At 35.0% G+C, this 15,095-nt stretch overlaps 2 protein-coding genes across 2 annotated transcripts; one reads left to right on the top strand and one right to left on the bottom strand.

Moving 5' to 3' along the window:
• The first annotated feature begins 3,630 nt into the window (after nucleotides 1–3,630).
• On the top strand, nucleotides 3,631–10,507 carry LOC106163968 (uncharacterized). Its single transcript, XM_087013014.1, has 11 exons — nucleotides 3,631–4,191; nucleotides 4,972–5,216; nucleotides 5,638–5,793; nucleotides 6,066–6,178; nucleotides 6,467–6,549; nucleotides 6,774–6,822; nucleotides 7,119–7,355; nucleotides 7,550–7,774; nucleotides 7,988–8,143; nucleotides 8,682–8,864; nucleotides 9,347–10,507. Exons 1-11 carry the CDS (start codon nucleotides 4,136–4,138, stop codon nucleotides 9,464–9,466), a joined length of 1,623 nt encoding a protein of 540 aa, XP_086869140.1. The 5' UTR covers nucleotides 3,631–4,135; the 3' UTR covers nucleotides 9,467–10,507.
• Nucleotides 10,508–14,682, bottom strand: LOC106163970 (uncharacterized). Its single transcript, XM_013541714.3, has 3 exons — nucleotides 14,141–14,682; nucleotides 13,895–13,959; nucleotides 10,508–13,664 (listed from the first exon to the last, which is right to left on the bottom strand). The coding sequence occupies exons 1-3, from the start codon at nucleotides 14,578–14,580 to the stop codon at nucleotides 11,692–11,694; spliced, it is 2,478 nt and encodes an 825-aa protein (XP_013397168.2). The 5' UTR covers nucleotides 14,581–14,682; the 3' UTR covers nucleotides 10,508–11,691.
• Between the last annotated feature and the right edge of the window lie 413 nt (nucleotides 14,683–15,095).

Genomic DNA, 15,095 nt, shown 5'->3' on the forward strand with positions numbered 1-15,095 from the left:
AAGGTAAGACAATTTGGATTATAAGGCGTTGATATAATGAGTAGTACAAAACATTAAAAAGAAAGAAAAAGAACTTACCAAAGCAATTGCCTTCATGGTAGGGTTGCAGCTCAGTTCTAGTCAGTAAGGTCCTCTACGTTTTCACCATTTTTAAAAATCTAAATAAAAACAAGCTGCCTTACTTTTTTATTCTTGACAAAGGTCAATTAAAAAAGCTCAAAAAGTCTTTAATTTAGATCGGCACGTAAACGGTTAATATGTTACTACTACCTTTGTTAAATAGGGTACGAGTTAAATTTTACGATTAATGGAATTTCTAGCCATTCCCAAGCATTTTTAGTAGTTATCGACTATCACCACATCGAACCTCGGACACAATACACATGATCGAACAAACTCAAAATACCCTGTAATAACACGTTTTTAACAGCAAGCTGTTCTGCACCTAGTTTCTACCCAAGTAGCAAGCGCTTAATCTACGAGTATTTTCACTCGGAAAAAGCAATTTTGAGCAGGGCTCCTTACTCCATTAATCTAAAAGGATATTTTACTGCTACAGTACCTGTATATATGTAAAGAAATTAGCTGAATGTACACCAAAACATCCCTTGTACTTCCCCATTCGAAGAAATTCTAAACCTAAAAATTACCTATAATGTATTCAATATTGGAAGAAAGGGTGGCAACATTTGTCCTTAAGTACGCAGCCATGTGCACAAAAGCTACGTGAGACAACAAAAACCACTGAAAATGACATTTTGTGGGTATGGTCTCAAATCAAAACTAGATTAGAATGAGGGCAAAAACAGTCATTTTATTCCAACTTTGTTTTCTTTGGATTGTCTTTGAATGTTAGGATTAGATTTCATCTATGAGCAAAACCTTTGTCGTCCTGCCATGTTTATTCACTAATTGTTGGTTTAAGATCATAAGATTCGTTGATCAAATGCATCGTGTCATTTTCTATTTTTGATGACGAGAGCGTAAAGAAAGGTTTTCTCCAGATATGAAATCTGATCCTGTTTTTCAAAGACATTCTAAAGTAAACAACCATATAAATTGACTGTTGATGTTCTCATTTTAATTTTGATTATTTTTATACATGTAAGCTGACGTATCCAATATGTCGGGTAGAAGGAGCAGGTGAACTCTATATAAAGTGAGGGTTTAGGATAAGGAAAATGAAAAATATTGCATCTTTTTGCTCGCAGACCCATTTGTTTTCAAGAAGGCTAATGTTGAAAAATACATAATATCCTTTCAGGACATATCATATTTTAAAAGCATTTTACACGCATTAACTACATAAAACATATCCAAGCACCAGCTGCCAACACATCTTACATGGATCTTTTCCAGACGAGAACTTTTTGATTGATTTTGCCTGCAAAACATCTTCAGAGATTTATCATGACAATTATCATATTTCAGGGACGGACTAAGGCCATCTTCTGGCACGGGTCTTCCGGAAGACGCTCAGAATTTTTAAGTTTACATTGATGGGTATCTAATTTTTTTCTGTCAGAAGACTGTCGGAACGGAGGATAGATCAACAAAGCTAATTTGGAAGACTGTCAGAAAATATCTCTGGATCCGCCCCTGTAATTTATGAAGTTTGTGCTACGTTTCGCGTTTATATTTATCGTCATGTCGCATTTTCCTTTGACAAACTGAATAGCTATTAATTAATGTAAAGAGATGTTTGTGAGAAATCTCACCAGATTCTGTATCCATGTGAAGCGCAAAAGCATCAAAATACGCGTCTCAATATCCACTATATATAGAAATAAGTCAGTCAACATTTTGGTAATTAGTTTGAAGAGGGAAGAAAAAACTTATGTACATGTTCATGGATATTTGACACCTAAAGTATTAAATATAAACACGCTGAAATTCAGCGTCACGCTCAAAAGTAAATGTCAAAATCAACATGCATGTCAGTGAAAATTATTGTGTCACAGATAAATCACGACCATTGTGTCAATAAAATGACAAGGTAATATCAAACAGACAAAAACCTTACTTGCCTTTTTTGATAATTATTCAACATGATATTCCCCCCTTTTTCTCACAACGTCGAAAGTTCATGTTTCCAGTGACAGGTCTAGTCAGACGACAGACCGTAGTTCACTGGGTCACCTGCCCGTGCAATATTGTGGATTGTGGTTACGTTTACATGGTCACAGCGCAACATTTCCCTTTTGTGTGTCTAACGCTAAGTAAACTGACCAACTTCTTCGAAAAGTTAATTACATAACATTTAGTATGTTCCTAGCCACGTTTTCTGAAGGAACGAAGAGTATGTGCATTATTATTATTTGCCGTCACAACTCCATTCATTGTAAAAGAATTCACTTGCTTACACTACATTTGCGGACCATACCGCTAAACTTGTCACGGTTGTTGACTGTGGACGCTAAACAAGCTAACAAAATTGAAATGGCGTGTTAACAATTAAGTGAATACGAATAGGCACTTTTACAGGATAATATGTCAAAAAGAAGCAGGCCAAGGGCGAATTTTTATGGGACAATTTTGGTCAATAACTTAAAAAAAAGGATTCCAAATAAATCACTCCCACCCAAAGCGTTTATTGTAGGGTTCTCGTGGGTTAAGTGGTCTTGGCAAATGTTTAAAATCAGTGGCATTTTGATAAAAAAAATTTGTGAAGCGTAAATTTATTCCATTGTCACTCCTTCTATGCGTATCTTTAGTGCATGTGACAGAAGTGCTGAAAACAAACGAGTGATTTAAATTTTCTTATTTTTTCCTGTATTTGAAACCCTAATTTGTCGACATGTGCCCTACAAAACTTTTTCTGGCACACACACACACACACACACACACACACACACACAATAAATTGATATAAGTAGAATAACCAATAAATAAATTTAAAAAAAAACGACATTTATACTGAAAAAATTGGTGCTACTTGTAAATGGGCCTGCAGTATGTCAACAAAATCACGTTATATCTCATATAAATATCCTTATCCTGGTATATAGGTCGAACCCTCTACTAGTAAAACCGTAAGTCAAATAATTAGGTAGTTTTAATTTATTGTTTGAGTAAAAATCATAGGCCTATCATGTCAATATTGTAAAAGATATTGTAAGGTTTGATTTTAGGTTCACAGATCGAGAAGAAGTGAGCAACAAGAGTCGTGGATTTCCAAACAGCTTTATTCCCACTCCCTAAGTTCTCTTCTCTACCCACCACCTGTTCTATTTATATCTACCTTAATGTCTCAATATAATAATACCATATCATAAATCTTTCTAGGCGCGGGCGCCGCGACATCCTATAGTCTAGGCGCGGGCGCCGCGACATCCTAGGGGCGTGGGACATGCTAAGGGGCGCCACCGCGTCCCTTACAGTCCTGTACTGAACAAGCTTTCAAACGTCATCACCTTTGACATTACCCCTTCTATATTCTAATATAACTGCTAAAGTGGGAACTGGGTCAAGTATTTAAATGGATTTTACATAAGATTTCCAACCAAGTCTGTGTGAAAGTTCTGTTTACTTCAAATGTAACCGAGGATTTGACGAATCTCCTCTTGAATTACTCCCACTACACCCCCCTTCCCCCAGTTGTTATTGGGCTAACATCGCTGGCAAGTTACTTCCCATTTTACCCTGTTAGTCATTGGGTTATTTTTGTCGTTATCCAGCATTGCTATAAATATTGATCTGGCAACTGAGGAGCAGAGCTTTTCGTATTGATGAAGATAAACAATATGTACGATAGACTATCGGTGACTAATGTTGAAATGGTCTTTTACTGCTTGCAATCGTGACAGATTTATATTGACAGTGCTACGGAGTCCACACAGCACCGTACATCAGCTTGTAGATTTACAGTGTAGTATAAGCAAGGAGTTATAACAGATAACTCCTTGGTATAAGATACATGTACACTGTACATACATGTACTGGTATACATGTAATACTTCACGTGCATGTGCTATTTGCAGTTGATACAAAATGATTGTCTTTCAAATAAGTTAACCGTAAACCACTGTTAAACGCTATGCTGACAATACTGACATCAATTATCCAGAATTGTTGGACGCAGTTGATTTAAGTGCGCGATATCATCATAAAGTCGATTCCTTTATAGCCGCACAGTATGGTGAGAAGTCTGAAAGACTGCTGTTTACAAGCAATTGCTCGGAATCTTAACAGGTAAGCCTGCAACAACACAATGTTTTGTTAAGTTGAGGTTGTAGTAAATACAGTTCAGTGTGACGTACAGTACTACTAGTAGTACATGTAGTTGGTTTATCTACAGTACATGTATATGTACATGTACATGTGGCACTTGAGTGTCAGTTCATGTAGTAATTTAATGTGCATAAGGGTGTGTATAGTAGCAATGTTATGTATGAAATACAGTAAACTGTTTACTGCATATGTTCCTACCGGTATGTGTATTTTGCATTTACTTAGCAATAAGTGAACACGTTTGCACTGATACTAGTGTAAATGTACCAGTACTACTAGTAGTATGTGTATACATATATAATTACTGGTAATTATTGGGGAAATTTTACAGTCCATTTTCCTATTGATTTATGTGGCTAAATCTTCCCCATTTGAACCATAGGTACACACAGCTGTAGCTGCCCATTTACATTTGCTTTGAACCAACTGGAAAGCAAATGATATCTTGAAATACTGGTAGTACATGTATAATGGTATTTATAAAGAAAAATAATAGATATATTGGTTATAACATTATTTGAATATATCCAGGATCGCATTGAAAGTACTGCTGTTTGAAGTAAACATTGTATTTCAAGTAAATGCATACATGTTTTTACTATGTCACTCATTTTAGTTCCTAGGGGGTATAGTGGACATCTTGGTTATGTTCTTTTTATCATTCTCAAAAATGTATTTTTATTTTCTATTACCTATCCAGAAATATGTAAAATCATGACACTGTTACTCCCTTTTCCATAGGATCAGTCGCGTGGGGCGTCATCTTCCTCATGTTCACAAAGAGCTTATTCTGAAGTGGCTTTCTGACCATGACATGCTGACAGATGATTACCTGCCACATATTACATATCACCTGTTCTCAGCCAACCTTAAAGTGGTCAACTTCTACAAGTGTAACCAGGTCACAGACCATCTTCTGTATCAGCTGTCACAGAGTGGGTGTATGCTGAAGCACCTGACAGTACATGAGTGCAACAATGTCTCTGGTGGGTGGATACTGTATGTGGCATATCTATACTTCAGTGTTCACAGGCTGATTGACTGGTACCGTTTTGACCTTTATATGTGGAATTCTTCTCTTCATTTGGGAGAAAAAATATATATCTGTAAAAAGATAATCAGCATATTAACTGCCTGCTCACCTGAATTATTGAATTATTTTACTTCTTTTTGCATGATGCCAAACATACAAATATGGGGTGTGCATATTAAAATTTGCAATTAACATTATAATGTGCAGTTTATAAATCATACTGTGCATATGTTACCCATACAATTTACTTAACTGTAAATTAATGAAACAGATGCATTGTATTTCTAAATTAAGAAATGTAATATTTACCAGTATAATATGATTTGTTCACGATATAATTGCCAATTCCATATGAACATTTTTATTTGTTTCAGATGAAGGAATAAAATATATAACTATTGATCAGGAAGAACTGGAAGTTTTAGAATTGAGAAAATTGCGATTTCTGACCAGTTATGGTTTAGAGGTAGTGAGATCAAACAAGTTGCAGAATCTAGACTTAAAGGGATGCTCATATATTGACAGTAAAGGTAAATGCAGGTTATTCAAAAAGTTCATGTGTATTCAATATTTTTCATAGTCATATTTTACATTGATCTTCTTCTTGTAGAGATATACCTTAATAGTTACTTTTTAAAAATTATTTTTTGTGTCCATTTGATTTCATTTCAAGAAATATGAAGTCAAGACTTACTTGTAAACAGTGTAGCTTTATTTTCCAAATATTAAGCAAACAGTAGAAAAAAAACAGCAGTTACAACATTATTTTAATCAAATGTTTATATCTGTGCCTGTATTCTAGGCCTTGATTCCCTGGTGCATAAATGTCCAAATATTAAATACTTAACCTTGTCCCAATGCACAAGGCTAGATGAAGGGATTTCTAATATTGCAAGATGTTTAAATATCACTCTGGTAAGTTGCATTCATTTATTATTTAAGGTTGCAAGTGCACATGGTTATTTATCTGTTTTTTTAAAGCATTTATTCTGAGTGACATTTTGAGACACATTTTATCAGTTGGCACAAATGAAAAGAAAAACATTTATTCCGAATGACATTTTAAGACAGATTTTATCAGTTGGCACAAATGAAAAGAAAAAACATTTTAAAATTAAGTGATCGGAAACAGAAAATGTTAAGCAATGTCAGTACTGGTAAATAGCTAAACATTTATTGTTTTTTAACATTTCTTAACTCCAGGAAGAATTGGACGTTGGAGGTGTGCATAAAATCAGTGACCACGATTTAGAGAACATTGCACAATACTGCAGTAATCTAACTCTGTAAGTGATTTTTTAAAATATATTTAGCCAACACTTGGCATTTTGCTTTTCTAAGAAGTGTATAATGGCTAGAAAAAGTCACTTTGAATTGTTATCACAATATATTTTACATAAAAAATCATATATAACAGATATACCTGTCAAAATATCACACCAAAAAATAGTTAACTTATTTAAATATCATAAGACCTTGTATACTCAATAATACATTATGTATTTTTCAGGTTACATTTGATAGGCTGCTATAAGATAACAGTTGATGGTATTCAAAAGGTTAGTACAGAATCTGTTACCTAAGTAGTTAAACTTATAAGTAAGTTGACATTCACGACAAGATTGATAGATAAATGGACAAAGATGTGACAGCAAACTTACATAGGGAGCACACATTTAGTTACATGTATGTTATTAGGTATCTTTTATTAGAATCTTATTTTTCATAATCAACCTTTGCATGTAGATGGATGGTATAATCCACAACATTTTATTACATAACATTTTAGGTATTTTTTCATCTTTTGATAAAAAATAACATAAAAAAAACCACAGAAGTCTACTTTTTTCCACAGGTTGTTGAAGGATGCAGAAAATTGAAAGATGTAGATTTTTCTTACTGTTTTACCTTGGAGTCTGTGGAAGCATTCAAAGCATTACAGCATCTCCCAGATTCTGTGACTGAGCTCTCCCTGCTAGGGATACAATTACAGGACTCTGAATTGCTGGTTAATGTTGTGAAAAGGTTGACAAAACTTGAGACGGTTCGCCTTTGTGGAGTAAAAGCACTGGACGATGACAGTTTGGAGCAGGTAACTGTTAAGTACAAGGGCTTTCTTTCCTTTTTTTTTTGCCATATTATGAAAACTTTTACAGATGGCCATGGTAACAGGTTACAATAGAAATTCTAGAAAAAATTGACATGAAGAAATTTTGTTGCAGTGCTACAGTATTTCCAATTTTTTTGAATCATTGCATTACACTTAGTAAGTCTTTTCATTAACAGATATTGCAAGCCGCAGGCTCTCACTTACTAAGTTTGGACATTGGTGGAAGCATAACTCAGGCAATAACAGATGATGGACTTCGGGCAGTCACCAAGTATTGCACAGCCCTAGAGGAGTTGATATTAACACTTCTTCCAGAAACAACAGGCATTACGCTGCTCCCTCTGTTTGAAGATGAGCAACGGGCAGCACAATTGACTTCCTTGTACTTAGGGTGTAAAAAGGTAAAAAAAAAAAAAGACAAATTTAAATAGTATGTTGCATTGTAATGTAGAAGATATGGACAGCCAACCATATTAATGTATTTTATTTTATCAAATGGGTGTGAAAAAATTTTTCTGTGATAAACAAAAGATAAAGTAATACAATACAATACAATTTTGCTAATTTTTTGCATTTTTTAATATTGAAAATAATATCAATTTTATGTAATGCAGATGAATGGTGATGTTCTTCATGCAGCTGCTGTTTCCAGCACCAACCTTGAAAAGTTTTCAGTCTCTGGACTAATGTGTGTAGATGACAACCTGCTGCACACTCTGGCTGATAACTGCCCCAAACTGCACTACATTGGACTGAAAAGTTGCAGACAGGTATAAGCAGTCACAGCAAAGAAGAAAAAATATTTAAATGACCACAACTTTTATTGTTGCGTAGATACTTGTTCAGTGCTAAGTGTGCAGAACCATTAATCACTCCATTGGGTTAATATGCCTGAGCTGATAGGTGGAGAAGTGCTGAATTTGTAGCAATATCCTACCCCCATGAACCTAGTTTCTATTACTGATATGCTATTTGGCACCTGCCTTGTAACCTAGTTATGTCAGTCTTGGTGATGTTTCATTTGATATAAGGTCAAATATTGTCAGTAATTGAAACAAAGCTCACAGGAGGTATCACATATATAATTCAGGTGTGGTGAATTATTAATATTTTTATGGAGTTTAAAATTGACATGACAATTTGGCCTTGCCCAGTGCACATTTTTGTCTGTGAACACCATACCATTTTGTATCCCTCAAGTTACTTGCATATGGTGTATGTACAGTCTATAATTTGAAAATGTGCAGATATAAATGAAATTGATGTATGGTATTAACTTTTTCAATGTCAGGATTTGTGTCTTCACAGGTAACAGATTCAGGTGTCTGTGAACTTGCCCGCAAGTGTCCATTACGAAGGGTGGTCCTGGCAGGCTGTCATCACCTTACAGACAAGAGCATCTTCACCCTGGCCAATATGTGCCTGGATATACAGGAGCTACACCTCAATGGATGTGCACACGTGTCTCCTGTGGCTGTCAGATATTTACAGGTATGGTACAGGTACTACGACTGGGTTCTCATCCCTAAAATCGATCTAACAGGATCATTCCATCTCCATGGGCTTTCTCGCTAAATTGCTTTCAGCTTAAGTGGCTTAAATGTCTGGGACAATTACTAAAGCTGCTGAATGATAGTTAATTACCCCCTATCAGCTTCAGTAGGCATGACAGACATCTAAGCTGTTTAAGTTAATTGCAATTAAGTGAGAATTGCCTTAGAGATAGGTCGCTCCATGGTTAGTACGATAGTCTCTGGGAATGGACTCTAAGAGATCTTCAGAGATAATGTGCTTGTATGTTATAATTCAAAATGACAATGTACATAAATAGGACTGTAGCTTACAAGGCTAATATTCATTTATTCTTCAATCAGTACTTAATTGTGCATTTATTAATTCATTCATTCATAAATTATCTTTACATATTAAATGAAAAACATGCGTAAGTTTGTGTCCTGCTATTGTTTTTGTAGGATCAGTGCACATCCAGAGTGTACATACAACACAAAATTCCAAATGCTGCTCCAAACCAGCTTATGGCAAAGAACTTGGACACGGGAGAGTTTTGTAGAGCAGATCTTATATATACATAATACTCACAGTGGCCATGGCAAAAAGACTGGAAGCTTATGGGAAAGGAATGCAGAGGACTTTCACTGTCAAATGTCTAAATGTATACCCGTTTGAGCAAATGATTGGAAAACCAAAGATTGCAGACTCACTATGTATTTCATAGTTTTGGAAACACAACACTTACTTTAAGTCTGTAGTACAGGTTTTTGTAAAATCTTTTTTGGTGCCTTACTTTGAGGGAATGTGTGCACATAAGCATGTATACTACAAGATATATATATTCTGTGACTTAAAGAACCTCCATTACATGCTCGATTGCAAGGAGAAATCATTTATATTCCAAGTGTTGTGTCTAAATAGCAATAGAAAAATTTTGTGCAATAAGTTAACATAACGTGATAAGCCTGGTTTATGCTTTTGTAATGTGGTATGGGAGCCTGTTACATACATCTACAAAACCAAAATGTAATATAAACTGTCATTGTTTATGAACTGTATGTTATTATTAAAGGGATAATAGGACTATTATTAAAGGGATAATAACTCTTCGTTTGGCCAAAAAATGAATTTTCCTGGAGTAAACGACAATTTTCCCATACTTACCAATATTAATGAATCCATTTTTACACTCAAAGTTAGTCCTTGGTTTTTTTCTAAAAAATGTTTTTTTGTTAAGTATTATGTATTGAGTATAGCCATAAATGGAGGTCACGTGGTCTTAAGACAAGCTCAGATATCAGAAAAAAAGCTATAACTGCCGTTTTTGTGTTAAAAGAGAATATATTTCTTCGAGTTATTCACAATGTTTTTATTGTGAAATATAGATTTCATACGAAGAGTTACTATCCCTTTAATGAATAAGAAAAGCAACTTACATTTTTTGTCACAGCTTAACCTAATACTGACAAGAAAAAAAAAAAGAAAGTGAAAATATTTTTGAGGATATCACAAAGACACTCCTTGTTGTTTTATTTATGTATAAAATCGATGGAATATTTTGTAACTTTTAAAAATTTAACTTGAAATTCTTAATTAAAACATAAAATACAATATGTCTGAAATGGTTTTTTTAAAATGTTTTATTTTATTATATTTTAAACTTTATGTTGACTGCAATTTCAGTATTGCTGACATCCAGAAGCATTGCACTGCGCTATCAGTAAAAATATACTTTTCATTTACCAAGTATTTAAAAATGTTATTATAACAATTAATTATAAAGTAGAACATTTCAGAGTAATCACTATGTATGTAATCTGAACAAAAAACAAAATTATTGAAAAATCTCTACAAAAGCTAACCAATATTATTGCACACCATACCAAGTACATAACATTAACAATGTAAATTTATTTTTAAAAAAAGCAAGCACACACTTTATGCCACCAACTGCATAAAACAAAATCTTTTCATGTCTACAACTAAACCTTAAGCTGCCTTAATCATAGTAAACTGACCATCCATCTACCATTCCTAACATTCCACCACCCCCTTTTGATGTAAAAATTCACTAACCTACGCCATTTAGATTATAATACATTTTAAATTGTTTTCCCTCCCAGATGAGATGCACACTCAATCCTTTTTTGTAACAATAATTATAAAGAATGATGTACAAAAGGTAAAACCATTCAATACATTGCTGAGAGTTTTAAACATTGAACCACTAATGAATAAAAGAAATATTAAAACATCTTTTATAATGGCAAGCAATTAAGAATTGATAACAGATACAATTTCAACAATTATCCTTATAAGTCACCTCGTCATAGAAATGTATCAGTAAAATATTCATATAAAAATACTTTTTGTTAAAATCCCATGTCTACCAAAAGAATGTGACAAAGCTCATGTTAAAAATTATATATAATGACAGAAACATATTTGTATTGTTGCATGCAAGAGTTTTTTTAAAGTAAAACAGCACCCTGTTCAACATTCAGCTGGTAAAATTTCCATCCCCACATGTTTAAACAAAATTGTTTTCATAACTGCTAATTCAAATTCATTTTGAAACATTTCACTTAAGATAATAGTTAAAAGATGAAATGTTTGCATGCATGCTCTTACACCTAAAATAAGTGGTGTTAAAATTTGCTCTCAAATAGCTAGGGTTGCTATAAAAGAAATATGAAGAACAAATAACTTTTCATTATGGTTAAGCCACATAATGATGTGCGATCTACATAACTACAACAAAATGCCTACAAGAAGTTTCACATACCAACATTAATTTCCCTGAAAACTACTGAAAACCACTATAGTTTCCAAATGGCACCCCAAAGGCCTGCATATATAACATTCCAGTAGCAGCATTAATGAACTCTTGTTGGCTGTGCATGCCACTACTAGCAGATGACACTTGGACAGTTCCTGGTTGCTCTTGGCTTTTTACCATGGACTGCTGTTGGTCCATTGATGGGTCCATACCCCTTGTATTATCAATATCAGTTGCTGGAATAAGATCTCTAGTGTTAATAGTTTCATGGGTTGTCATAGCCTCATGTGTGACCATGGCATCACCACTGGAAGCATTTTGGTCCAACTGGTGAGATGCTGTGCCCCCAAATGCAACACGGATGAGGCTCTCACCTTGAGAGACAAAGTGAGACAAATCAGGATTTTCATCTGGGATTGGCAAAGTTGTGATTTTAGTCATGTTTTCCTCGCCGTGAATCTTCATGTGGACGCGTAGATTGTCTGCACGTGAACACGACTTGCCACAGATTTGGCACATAAAACGTTTGAAGTCTGTGTGAACGGTTTTTCTATGTTTGGTTAAACCACCTTTGTCTGGAAACCCTCTGCGACAGATTTCACAAACATGTGGTTTTAATCCTGAATGTCTTTTTTCATGTGCTGCCACTCTGTCCTTGCTTTTAAATCCTTTACCGCAAGTTGAACAACTATAAGGAGTTTCGGTTTTGTGAACCAGTGCATGGGAATACAGAGTGGCTTGTGTCTTAAATGATTTTCCACATACATTGCAGATAAACTGCCTCCCTTCTTCATGAGTAAGACTATGAGCCTCAAGGTTGCTTTTATACATGAAAGTTCTCCCACAAATGTCACACATAAAGCGAGAAGAGTCTTCTGTGTGTCTACGCCTATGAGCTCTCAAAAGATGGTCAGACTTAAAGAATTTTCCACAGATTTCACATTCTACATTTTTTATCTCATGAGTTCCCTCATGAACTTTAAGTGCACTCTTACTAACAAAACCACGGTCACATATGCCACATTTGAAAGGGCGTTCTTCTTGATGAAGCATCATGTGCAGTTTCAAACTATTTTCATAGGGGAAGGACTTCCCACATGTAGAGCATTGGTATTTCTTCTCATTTGTGTGAACAGCTTGAATATGGTTTTTTAGATGACAGGAAGTTAGATAAGTCTTTACACACAGTTCACACTTATATGGACGTTCACCCTTATGTCGCAACATATGAAGTTTTAAACTGTTGCTAAAGTTAAACTTTTTGAGACACAGTTTACAGTGGAAAGGTTTGTTATCTTCACTACTATGCAGACCACGCCTATGATGATACAGTGTACTCTGAGATGTGAATGCCTTTCCACATTCCTCACAGACAAACTTCTTGTCTTTGTTGTGTCTAAGGATATGTTTGTACAGGGCAGAGCGGTTTGGACAGGTGCGTCCACACAAATGGCACTTCAACACATCTTCTGCATGTAATTTCACCCTGTGCTTCTTCAGCTCTGCCATCTTTGAAAACGACTCTCCGCATATGGAACAAATGTGGTTATGGACCTCTTCCATGTGCTTTTGCAGATCATCATGGCACACAAATATTCTCCTGCACAGATCACAGTTGTAAGACCGCCCTGGATGTTGTTCTCTAATATGACGCTTAAACTCCACTCTCTTTTTGAATATCTCATCACAGTCAGTGCAAGTGTATTCAGAAGTTTCTGCATGCCTCTTCTCATGCCTCTTTAGGTCGTCTGGACGAAGGAAACTTTTGTCACACTGTTTGCACTGATGTGGCTTTAAGCCTTTGTGTCTATTCAAATGGTCCCTGTAGTGCCCACTATGATCAGTGGTGTAATCACAATGAACACAATGAAATTTTCCTGCCTTCATCCCATCGACAACTCTATGCTCTTGTGGTACAGTCTGTTGTGCTGGAGCAGCCCTAGTTTTTGGTGGTTTGACCTGTTTAGGTTTAATTTTTTTCTTGCTTTTCCTTGACTTTGCTGTAATAGAGAAAGCGAATCACTTTCAATATCATCTTTTTCTTGATCTCGATGTAAAGTAACAGATAAGTAGACTCACTTTTGACAAGATGAAGACTAGTCAGATTTTCACTCACACTTAAACATGTAACATTACTATTTCAATGTTTCACAAGCCTTTTATTCTATTTAGATCAATTCTGTCTGAAATACTTAATTTGATTTTGATAAAAAAAAAGGTGCTTTTTTACGGGGTCTTCCTCGCTTCCTTTTCCCAATTTGTCTTTCATCAGACAGCTTCCATTCCTCCTCACTCCTGGAAAATATATGTAGGAAAAACATGTCACATCTTATGGTGAACATATCAATTAGCAATTTCTTAATAAGATGCAAATTGTAACCCCCCTCCTCCTCAAAAAAATAAAATAAATAAATAAATAAAATAAATAAATAAATAAATAAATAATAATAATAGACAAATTTAATGTTGTACTCACCCTTCATCAGTCACCTCCTCAGGACTATACACATCATGGTCACTCTCGTTGACCTCTTGTTTCACTCCAGTATCTCCCTGTTCTTTTCTGGAACCACTACCTGCTGTTTCTACCTGCTGGATCAACTTCTCCACTGTCTTAGAGATACCAGATTCTTTTGCATAAGAGATCAGTTGTTGTATGAATTCATCTTTATTTTCTTGTACCAATGTCTTGGTGTCTGTTAAGCCAGAGGGTTCAGAGTTATCTGAATCTACAGTTTCAGCCAAGCTTGCACTTTGGAGGTTTGGTAATCGAGATTTTTTTGTTGCTGTGAAATTAATGTCGGAGAAACCAACTATGCCATTATCTTCATTCTCAATGTTTACATCTAACTCATCAATAAGATTATTCCTTTCTGTTTTTTCAACTTGTTTACAAGGCATATTAGTAGACTCCATTGCTGTTGGGAATTCTGTTTGAAACAGATGTTGGTCTGAAGAAATGAACAAAGAGCCTTCTTGTGTTGTGTTGTGTACTCTATACTCATTGATAGTGTTAAGTCTAGTTATGTAGTAAAATCATAGAACAGGAAAAGAGGAGGAAGATAAATCTTGAACAACTTGTCAGAAAAGAAAAGGAGAAAGTAGTTTCAAAATACCAGAGCAAATTTATTGATACAGTTTCGTAAACATCCAAATCCCTTGCATAATTGGTGGTTCAGTGGTATATGCAGCATAGATCAGTGTGAAGTCTAAATATAGGTCGTTTGCTGACGTAACAAGGTCAAGGTCGAAAAGAAAAGTATGGCTGCCACAAGACCACGAGGTTATGCATGTACAAGTTTAAACTAGTCTAAACGTATTCAAAAGTATTTATAAGGTGTTTTGGACAATACCACGGACAATCAAAGGCATTCATAAGGTGTTTTGGACATTACGACAGAAGATAAAAGGTATTCATAAAGTGTTTTGGA

Source organism: Lingula anatina, chromosome 1 (genome assembly GCF_051362555.1).
Source record: "Lingula anatina isolate TDL-2025a chromosome 1, LinAna3.0, whole genome shotgun sequence".
Lineage (NCBI taxonomy): Eukaryota > Metazoa > Brachiopoda > Lingulata > Lingulida > Lingulidae > Lingula > Lingula anatina.